The 11,651-nt window shown below is 36.9% G+C and overlaps 1 protein-coding gene across 7 annotated transcripts in view; it reads left to right on the plus strand.

The window, feature by feature from the left end:
* LOC133564665 (arf-GAP with Rho-GAP domain, ANK repeat and PH domain-containing protein 1-like) overlaps positions 1-11,651 on the plus strand; it is a 180,233-nt gene that overhangs the window by 113,479 nt on the left and 55,103 nt on the right. For all 7 annotated transcript variants that reach the window (XM_061919125.1, XM_061919126.1, XM_061919127.1 and 4 more), the window contains 4 exons: positions 5,546-5,720; positions 7,373-7,507; positions 9,193-9,328; positions 9,416-9,518. In XM_061919125.1, the coding sequence (XP_061775109.1) occupies positions 5,546-5,720; positions 7,373-7,507; positions 9,193-9,328; positions 9,416-9,518 (549 nt within the window). The remainder of the gene's footprint in view (positions 1-5,545; positions 5,721-7,372; positions 7,508-9,192; positions 9,329-9,415; positions 9,519-11,651) is intronic.

The raw sequence follows: 11,651 nt of genomic DNA on the forward strand, positions 1-11,651 counted from the left end.
TTTACATTACGGTAAATGTAAAAAAAACTACCACTGTTTTTTTGGGGGGTGATTTACTTTTTAAGAACTGTCAGCTTAGTTGTCAAAATGTTATTGTATAATGTAAATGTAAATATATTACTGTGTATAGAAAAACAATACCATGTTATTTTTTAAAATTTCTGGCCAATTTTTTTGCCGTTAAAACAAGTCCCATTAACAGTAATACACAGTAAAAACAACAACCATCAATTTTACGGTAAAAAACTGGCAGCTCAGTCGACAGAAATTCACCGTAAAAAACTGGTAGTTTTTTCCCCATTTTCAGTAATATGCTGAAAACAAACATTGTACATTTTACCGTAAAATTCATCGTCATTGCTGCAATGTACAATTTGATGGATAACTTGTTTTGAAGTCATAAATCAAGCTAAAAATTAGTTTTATTTAGACAAAAACTTGTTTGAAAGTATGATAATATAATCTTTGTTGCAATACTGGATAATATTAAAGTTTGAAAGGTATGCAATGAAAAAAATTTACGTCAAAATGATACAACTAATACATTTAGTAGGGGTGTAACGGTACACAAAAATTTCGGTTCGGTACGTGCCTCGGTTTGGAGGTTACGGTTCGGTTCATTTTTTGTACAGTAAGAAAACAACTAAATATAGATTTTTTTGGTTATATATTTACCAAATTTGTAAAGAATGGCATAACATACATATACACACAGGGTCCATTGCCAAGGTCAATGTGGTCACCATATTTAAAAGAAAAACAAAATAAGATAATGCTCAGAATGATTTCTTAACAAAACCTTTCTACATATAAAGTACTTTTTTTGAGTGACTGTTTGAGAATTTTATTAGTAGATTGCACAGTACAGTAAATATTCCCTACAATTGACCACTAAATGGTAAAACCCCAATAAGTGTTTCAACTTGTTTAATTCAGGGTTCACGTCGGGATTTCCTCACCCCCAGCCTGGCTAACTTGGCAGTAAGAGGATATATGGCCTTATTGTTCTTCCACCATAGAAGTGGGTCAAAATTTAGTTTTTAGTGCAATACAGCAACCCCCTGCGACCCCGCACGGGACAAGCGGTAGAAAATGGATAGATGGATGGTCTTAAATCTGATACTATAAAAACATTTGTTATTGCTTCAGCCCTTCCTGACTCGCCGAGGAGAGGCTGCTTGAATGTGGTGGTGTCGCTTTAAAGGGGTTAGCATGTTTGACGTGTGGGCAGAAGTGTACCCTACTGCTGCTGGAGAATGTCGGCAAACCTCTGTCTTCCATTGTTGTATCGCACCGCGCAGCCAAAGTGTTCCCAAACGGGAAATGTTAACGAGGCAGGAGGGTCTTCCAGCTCTGGCTTTTGCATGTTGTCCTAGCCCGGTCGCTGCTAGCCTGCTGCATGTTGTGCCTTACTCTGCATTGTTTACACAACCTGCGGTGCGCTACCTAATATGTCCGTGTGGAAACTCGTTCGGTACACCTCCGAACCGAACCGAAACCCCCGTACAGACACGGTTCAATACAAATACACGTACCGTTACACCCCTAACATTTAGTAATAAAATATGAGGTACTTTACTGACACATACTATTTTCAGGCGATCACGGGCCATACAAAATGATGCGGCGGGTCAGATCTGGACCCCGAACTTTGAAGTTTACGCATTTGCATTAAGGAGTGGGACTAGCTGCAGTGTACTCAACTAACCACCAGGTAGTTTCTGTAAGCAGATAAGACTGTATTATGTCTTTCTTTTTCTGACTTATCAGGTCGGTAGTGCATTCTTCATGTATTCTTTACTCACGGTTTAAGTTAGAGGTGAGGCAAAAACTGACCCTGTGTGAAATAAAGAAAAACATTGGAAAAAAATCTATTTAAATAATAAAAAACAAGTATTTTTAGACTAAATATACAGACTGGTCTGAAAGTGTCGACTTAATTGTATCCTTCATAATTGATTTCTACACTACGCTGCTGATCCGCCTCCGCTTGAGATGGTTTCCTGTGGACGGGACTCTCGCTGCTGTCTTGGATCCGCTTGAACTGAACTCTCGCGTCTGTGTTGGAGCCACTATGGATTGAACTTTCACAGTATCATGTTAGACCCGCTCGACATCCATTGCTTTCGGTCCCCTAGAGGGGGGGGGTTGCCCACATCTGAGGTCCTCTCCAAGGTTTCTCATAGCCAGCATTGTCACTGGCGTCCCACTGGATGTGAATTCTCGCTGCCCACTGGGTGTGAGTTTTCCTTGCCCTTTTGTGGGTTCTTCCGAGGATGTTGTAGTCGTAATGATTTGTGCAGTCCTTTGAGACATTTGTGATTTGGGGCTATATAAATAAACATTGATTGATTGATTTCTGGTTATACATAACTAATTGGTGATAGTGAGTGAATGTTATGAATCGACTTTGTAGAAGCTGTCGTAACTTTTGGTACTACCGTAGTGTTGTTATTGTTGACATCATCAAGTCTTTATGAATTGTGTCTTTTATGTCCTTGTAGTGGAGATGATGTCATCTTCAATATTTGTCCCATTCCTTGATGTTTTTGACAACAAGTACTTCGGCTTTTTCCTGTCCTCCATTTAACAATTTTACAATTGGCGCTCCAAGTCCTCTGAATTTCTCCTGGGTTTCCTCAACCAGCGTGTCTTCTTGGCGATGTCAGCGTTGAGTTTTGTCATTGATGTCGACGTTTGTGTTTTTCAGCAAAGCCACTTTGCATTTTTTGTTAGTGAACCTTATGGTGTGTTGTTAGTCCTGCTCGACATTGGAATGAATGTGTCCATGTTTTTGACATCCACCCGCTTTTTGAATGCAGACCGTTGACCTTGCTCTTTTGAAGCGGCAGCATCTTGTCTTCCTCGACTCCTCCGCCATTAAGCATGTCTGTTATCTGAAGCCCAGGTCAGTCGTTCAATTGGGGAATTGCATTTTCTGTTGTTCTCGCCACTTCTAATTCATTCGAAGATGTTTGATAAGTCTGGGCTCTGTGTAGTCTATTACGATATTTCTTCCACACTGATTTCATCCCAACAGTTCTTTGCTGTTCGCCACAAATTACTCAGGAACAGGAAATGACTTTCCCCAAACAGCTCATTCAGAGTTGGAAGCGTAGACTAATCCAAGATGTTTTACAATTTTGCGAGAGCTAGGAAGGAGCCACAAACTCCTAGATTGATTACCTGATTAGGAGTCTGGGTCTAAGTACGTTGCCCATGTAGTAGTGTGTTTTTCAACATTTCCATCAATTGTTTATAGCATTCTAATCCTTGGTAAGAATAGTATTATAAATGTATCAAATTATTTCAGCACAGTTTATGGCAGGGCTATTCAACTGAGGGTCAGACCTCAATACTTGAGAGCCAATTTTTTTGCAGTAGCCTAGGTTGCTGCAGGTCATTAAAAGTCATTTCATGGATTTTGCGAAAATTAAGGCCTTGGATGGCATTAAACGTACTTAATTCAATGTCTAGAGACATTGAAAAAAAACGATTGCAATGAAATCACTCACGAGTCTCCTAATCAAAAATCAGGGATTAAATTCCGGCAGCTGTTAATGGCGCCAAATTTCTTTGTCAAGCAACTTTTGGTGTCGCCATGACACCACCACACCTGGCAGCTGTAGCTACCACTACAGGAAAAAAATAAATCAATGAAATTAAATTCTCAGTTAAAAGCCAATGAGCCAATTAGAATTCATGAGAGAGTAAATAGTTTTTGTGAACTTCTCCCTACTCATGGTAATCAGCTCGTGAATGTATGTATATGTACATATGTATGTATGTATATGCAAGTATGTACATATATATGTATGTATATATATATATATATTTAGGTATATATGCATATACATATGTATGCATACATATATATTTATATATGTGTGTGTATATGTATGTATGTATGTGTGTGTATGTATATGTATGTATGTATATATGTATGTATGTATGTGTGTGTATGTATATATATATGTATGTTTGTGTGTATGTGTATATATACATATATATATGTGTGTATATATATATATATATATATATAAATATAAAAATGTTCATATTTATATTAGCTGATCCTTGCATTGACATTTTAATCACTCTGGCAAGCATAGAACAAAGAATATGTATGTATGTATGTATGTTTCTATGTATGTATGTATGTATAAATAATCAGCTGATCCTTGCATTGACATTTTAATCTCCCTGGCAAGCATAGAATTCTGGGATCCAAACTTGTAATTTACATAACTGAGGCATCCCTCAAGGCACCCCCTTAAGTCCTCTCTTTCTTGGCAGGTACGCTTTTTTTTTTTTTTTTTTTTCGTAATGGGATTTTTGTGACTAAGGTGTTGCTACAGCTCATTTCAATCAATCAATCAATGTTTACTTAAATAGCCCAAAATCACTAATGTCTCAAAGGGCTGCACAAACCATTACGACATCCTCGGTAGGCCCACATAAGGGCAAGGAAAACTCACACCCAGTGGGACGTCGGTGACAATGATAACTATGAGAACCTTGGAGAGGAGGAAAGCAATGGATGTCGAGCGGGTCTAACATGATACTGTGAAAGTTCAATCCATAATGGATCCAACACAGTCGCAAGAGTCCAGTTCAAAGCGGATCCAACACAGCAGCGAGAGTCCCGTTCACAGCGGAGCCAGCAGGAAAACATCCCAAGCGGAGGCGGATCAGCAGCGCAGAGATGTCTTGTCCAAATTCATATAATCATGGTGTTCCTCAAGGTTCTGTTATAGGTCTTGGGTTTTTTTCATCATTTGGGCTATTCTGAAACTGGCCTGCAAGTGCAGTTGTGAGGCACAAATATTTTTGCAGAAGGTTCTTAAAAACAACAGAGTGCTCCTGATTTCCGGCAAAAAAAAAAAAAAAAGGATTTAACTATCTATTCATGTGAACTGTATTTATACTCATTCATTCATTCATGTATTTGTGGTTGTGCTCAAGATTGAATAAGGAAGTGAACAATTTTGTTAGAAATTATTTTGAGATGGAAGAGTGTTAAGATTATAAAATAAGCTGTGCTTCTTCCTTCTACTTTTCGGACATGGTAGAATGTGAAATTGTAAATGTTGTTACTGTATACATGTATATATATGCATGTGTGTGTGTATATATATATATATATATATACACACACACTCATCTACTCATTGTTGAGTTAAGGGTTGAATTGTCCATTCTTGTTCTATTCCATCCATCCACACACACACATATTGTTGTTGTTTTTCTGTTGTTTTCGCTTTTTTGTTGTTAAACATGTCTGGAGTAAATACTTACAAACAAAAAACTTAAACAATTAAAAGACGACATTGGTTCTCCGGCATGTACAAAAAAAGACTAATAGAGAGAAGTCCGGGCCCCTGGTAGTTAGCTTTCTGGAAAAATGGCCCCCAAAAATGTTTTGTTGAATATTGTTGCTTTTTTTTACACATTACTACAGTATGTGTTGTTGTGACACCACAGACCCTCCTATTTTCTATGAATATTAATAACTTCCTGTTGTTCTTTGTGTCCTTCTCCATAGGCGTTGTGCATAAATGTGCAGTGCAGTGACGTGCTGGAGACATTAAGCCTGATTTTCTGTGGCGCAGATGTTAATTGTTCCACTGGCATGGCCAGTTGCCCCTCTCCCCTCTCCCTGGCCAACACACACTCGCAGCGCTTGCAAGCTGAGCTACTGAGCCACAATCAGAACACAGGTAAAAGATGTCTGTGTTTTATTTATTTGCTGATAGACATTTATTTGCACTGTTGTATATTCTCCAGCATTTGGAGACAAGTCCACCCACCAAATGCTGAAAGTCCTTCAGGATAGAAAGACATATGTCATCTGACTCTTAGGAGGAAAAAAGAGATGTTTATATTTTTGCTTTGTCAGGGATTCCACGCATGTAGCACTAGTCATGTAGTTTGTCTTTTTGCCTCTTGGTAATCAATTATTTGTATATTGTCTAGAGTAGTGGTGTCCAAAGTGTGGCCCACAGCTCGAATTTTGTTGGCCCACCACATATTGTCGAAATAAAATCAAACAAAAAACCTGTAAAAATGGAACAAAACAAGAGCAAAAATAAGTAATAGAAGGAGAAAAACTTGACATTTTTTACCAGTAACTAATATTCATACGCTTTGCCACCAGCTGATACAGGTTTTATCATTCTGCTTCTTCTTCTTCTCCTTCTTCTTGTTCTTCTTGTACATTTTCTCCTTCTTTGCCTTCGTCTTCTTCTTTTTTTCATTCTTCTTCTTGTACTTATTCCCCTTCTCCTTGTTGTTGTTCTTATTGTTGTTCTTGTTGTTCCTCTTCTTGTTCTTCTTCTTCTTTTATCTTCATTTTTTTCTTCTTCTTCTTCTACTTCCTCTTCTTCTTTCTCTTTTTCTTCTTCTAGTTCTTCATTTTCCTTTTCTTCTTGTACTTATTCTCGTTCTTGTTGTTCTTCTTGTTCTTTTTCTTCCTTTTTTCATCTTCTTCATTTTCCTCTACTTCTTCTACTTCCTCTTCTTCTTTCTCTTTTTCCCTCTTTTAATTCTTATTCATTTTCCTTTTCCTCTTCTTACTATTCTTCTTCCTCATGTTGTTCCTCTTGTTCTTTCTCTTTTTCATCTTATTCTTTTTCCTCTTCTTTTTTCCTTTTCTTCTTTCTCTTTTTTTCTTCTTCTTCTTCAGTTTTTTCTTCTTCATTATCCTCTTCTTCTTTTTCTTCCTCTTCATTTTCCTCTTCTTCCTCTTTTTCCTCTTCTTCATTTTCCTTTTCTTCTTTTTCTTCATTTTCCTCTTTCTTTTTCTTCATCTTCTTTCTCTTCATTTTCTTCTTCCTCTTTTTCCTCTTCTTCTTCATTTTCCTTTTCTTCTTCCTATTCTTCTTTCTCTTCTTCTTCTTCTTCTACCACTTCATTTTCTTCATTTTCTTTTTCCTTCTTCCTCTTCCTCATCTTCTTTTCCCTCCTCCTCTAACCTATCCCCTCCTGCTCTAGTCCGGCTGTGCCAAACACTAGATATATTCAAACATTGAATGATATCAAATGCAAACAAGACACAAGAGAAGTATCCCACACTTCTCCTTTGTTAAGTAAACATGTTTGGGCATCTATATCAACAATATGATTTGCCTTCAACAGCTTAACAAGACATATTTAATTTTGTTTATTTTTTTTACTTAGCACGTCCTGTGTGCCCGATGTCTAGTTTGTGGACTCATGCTGTATGCTATTCATGTTTAAATAACTTGTACTGCGAATAAATATCAGCTCTAGATATCGATTATCAGCCTTCTTGACTACTAATAATTCGGCATCGGCCCTGAAAAAACCATATCGGTCAATCGCTAATATTTTCCTGTATTATTCCTTACAGAGCTTCCTTGCTCCGAGGTGGAAGCAGGGATGGAAGAAGTGCAATTCTCAGCCCCAACGTGTGTCTATCACAATGGCTTTCTATTCAAGACCGGCTCTATGGCTCGGGCCATCACAGAACGCAAGGCCAGAGAGGGTAGGCAAGCATGCTACATGATAATCATACAAGCATATTTCAGTCACTTGGCAGTTTGACCCACACTTTATAACACAGGTGTCAAACGCAAGGCCCGGGGGCACCATCTGGCCCGCGACATCATTTTATCTGGCCCGTAGACACCTGAAAATGATATGTGCCAATAAAGTACTTAATATTTTCTCACTAAATGTAATGTATTTTTTTCATTTTGACAAAAAAATGTATGTACTGCTTGAAATTGCATATATTTTAAACTTTAATTGTATCCAATATTGCAACAAATATTGCAGAACATTATCATACTTTCAAAACATGTTTTTGTCTAAATAAAAATAATTAACATCACAGTAAATTACCCATCAAATTAATAAAAATGTTACATTGTTCTTTACTGTAAATTTAAAAGAACTACTACCGTTTTTTGCGTTAAAATTCTGTTGACTGAGCTGCCACTTTTTGACTGTAAAATCTACGGTTGTTGTTTTTACTGTAAATGGAAAGACGGTACATTTGTTTACGGGAGAAAAACTGGCAGCTAAGTTGCCAGAATAAAAAAAATAACTTGTACTGTTTTACCATTCACAATATAATTTTGTAAAAAACAATGCCAATCTAACACAAAAATTCTAGCAACTAAGCTGCCAACTTTTTCCGTAAACACCCCCCAAAAACAGTAAAACTGTTTTCCCATTTACTGTAAAATTTTGTAAAAAAATACGAAACAACACGATATTTTACAGTGAAATTTTGTAAATGTAAAGTTTTTACTGTAAAATCGACAGTCTACTTAAAACAATTTATATAATTAATAATGAAATCCAGAGGCACATTCATACATTATTAGCTGATATAAGCGGCTCTCTGATGGCAGCCATAACTGCGATGTGGCCCCTCAATGAAAAAACAGTTTGACATCCTTTCTTTATGACAAAGCAATACTAATAATAAAATCCACTTTCGACTTAGACTGTTACAGTTAGTTGATGATGAACCCCAAGATGCAGAGATGGAGGCAGGCATGTTATATGAAAACTTGATTTAATTAAAACTACACAAGAACAAACAAAAAGCACGCACGTGGGCGGAATAACAAACTAAGAGAGCTAGCACTGGGAGCTATAAAAACAAAAAGGAACTTTAGCATGGAAGCTAGAGGATAACAAACAGAAAAACTGGAAATAGCTAATGGCTAACAAAAACAGCTTACCGCTACGACGACCAGGACAAGATGTAGGACGACGGGTAATAGCTGAAATGATAGGTAGCAAAGACACAAGAGTGACATGAGGCAACGACAAAACAATGATCCAGCAACTGACACAAGACAAAGCAGGTACAAATAGGAGCGGGCTGATTGGCAACTGGTGTGGCCAGGTGCCAATCAGCCGCAGCTGAGGAGGAACACAGCACTCAGGGAACAAGACAGGAAGCTGACAAAATAAAAGCACTAGACAGGAACTAAAGACAGTAGATACTAAACACAGAGGAAACAGACAAATGCAGAGGAAAAAACTAAAACATAGACAAACTGTCAGGGGAAAGCCTGACAGAGACCCCTTTTTAGTTTGCAGTGACTGTTGTAGAACTGCACCACATAATGCTGATAAAATCTCTTGCTGACGAATTTGGTTTCCCACTGACGTGTCCAGTGATTTTCTTTGTTTCCCTTTGCATTTACGTAGAGTTCAGTCGACGATGGTGCACACTTAATGACGGAACCTTCAGCTACTACGAGAGTGACAAGAACTCCAATCCTAACGGAGTTCTGAAAGCCTCAGAAATAGTTTGTCTGGCCGTCGATGCACATGAGAAACATGGGTATGCACACACACACACACACACATGAATTGCATCTATCATTTTAAACTAAGTGCTTACCTGTCTTGTGTTGCACAAATCTCCCAGGTACGAACACACTTTTGAGCTCTACTCTGAATCAGAGCGCCTCTATCTGTTTGGCACAGACGACCCCAACAGCCACAAAGAATGGGTCAAGTCCATTGCCAAGGTAACCGGCTTATTGACCCAGAAACGCACATACTTTAACAAATGAGCCATGTCCAGGGAGGAAATACTGCGCTTGTGTGTGATTTGTTGATGTCGCTGTTTACGGTGGAGTACTGGATATTCTCAATCATTACAGTAGACAAAATGCTTTCATCAAAACCCCTTGATTTAAATCCCAGACACAATGCAAATGTGCCCCCTAGGGGTTGTAGGCAGTATAAGATAACAAGAACTTAATGGCACCCCATGCTACATAATTAGAGCAGCAGGAAATAATGAATGTCTGCTACTTAGATGCTGTTTTTATTATTATGTTCGGCGATGTCTTGCTGAGATGCAATGATTTTTGTATTTTGTCATAGTAGCAATCAGTTTCATGTGGAGCATTTAGATAATACACATTTAGGATCATTACAACAGTATCTCAACTTATTAGCTTAATCTGTTCTGTGACAGACTTTTTAATCTCAAAACACAACCTTCTACCATTGAGATGAATTACAATCATTTTCAGTGGTGTTTAACCCCCCAAAACAGCACAAAACTAACTTTTTAGACAATAAATACAGTGTAAAAACCATACAATAGAATGAAGTAACAACTAAAGGAATGTTATGAAGTAATGTAGGAGTAATAGTGTACATCATTTACTTTGAAAGGGGAGTTTTTACGGTATCTCCTTCCAGCTGCTTCTCCGTCAAACACACCATCAGCAGCTTCTCCATATTTTTATCGATAAATGTCCGCCGTTTTGAACATTATTTCACCGTTCTCGGCCGGGGTTATCAAGTCGTTCTGCTTCAGCATGAGACAGACTAGTGTAGCGCTGTACTCTAATTGCTTCACCAAGTTGGCGACATGTTTGGCCTTGTTTTTTGATAATTTCTCTATTTAAAGCAGCACTAAATTACTTTTGGGATGATACATGCTCTTACAACTAGTTGAATGACACCTCTGTCATGGCCTGAGGGGGTCTGTATCGCTTTCATTGGCACTTAGCGACACTGGATTAGTGATTTAGAAGTAGCTCAAACACTGCCGACCGCTAACTTGCTAGCCATGTTTTGAAGCACCTCCTCCTGAGGGCGTTTCAGTGTTATATTATAACTTCACCTTTTATCTTTCGTTTTTAAGATAAAATGTGTCCGTTCGCCCTTTTTTGTCCACACACTGTCTGCTTGTAAGTACTCCATGCTTGTGCACTGCCAAACACGCTCCTCTGCTCGTAAAACCAGCAATGGCATGACGTGACAAGAGCCGTCATAGAACAAGGAAAAGAAAATGGGGAACCAGTACTTTTCAAAGAGAGTATAGTTCCGTTTTTGATTCATTAGTACAGCAATACTATACGAATTATACTAACATATACTTAAAATTTTCCTGAAGGAATCAATAAAGTACTATCTATCTATCTATCTATCCATCTATCTATCTATCTATCTATCTATCTATCTATCTATCCATCTATCTATCTATCTATCTATCTATCTATCTATCTATCTATCTATCTATCTATCTATCTATCTATCTATCTATCTATCTATCTATCTATCTATCTATCTATCTATCTATCTATCTATCTATCTATCTATCCATCTATCCATCTATCTATCTAGTACTGGTATACCGTACAACCCTAGTGTGTGTGTATGTATGTATGTATGTATATATATATATATATATAATATGTATATGTGTATATATATATGTGTATATGTATATATATATGTATATATTTATATATATGTATATATATGTATATGTATATATATATGTATATATATATGTATGTATATGTATATATTTATGTATATGTGTATATATATGTATATGTACATATATGTATATAGATATGTATGTGTATATGTATGTATATATGTATATGTATATATATTTGTGTATATATGTATATATATATGTATGTATACATGTATATATATGTATATATATGTGTGGGTGTGTGTATATATGTATATATATATATATATATATATATATATATATATATATATATATATATATATATATGTGTGTGTATATATATGTATAATTTTTTTAATTACATCGATGACAGTTTTAAAAGTAAAACACTGCCCACACGGCAGCTTTGTGATATCAGCGTCAATATTCCAAA

Source organism: Nerophis ophidion, linkage group LG13, assembly GCF_033978795.1.
Source record: "Nerophis ophidion isolate RoL-2023_Sa linkage group LG13, RoL_Noph_v1.0, whole genome shotgun sequence".
Lineage (NCBI taxonomy): Eukaryota > Metazoa > Chordata > Actinopteri > Syngnathiformes > Syngnathidae > Nerophis > Nerophis ophidion.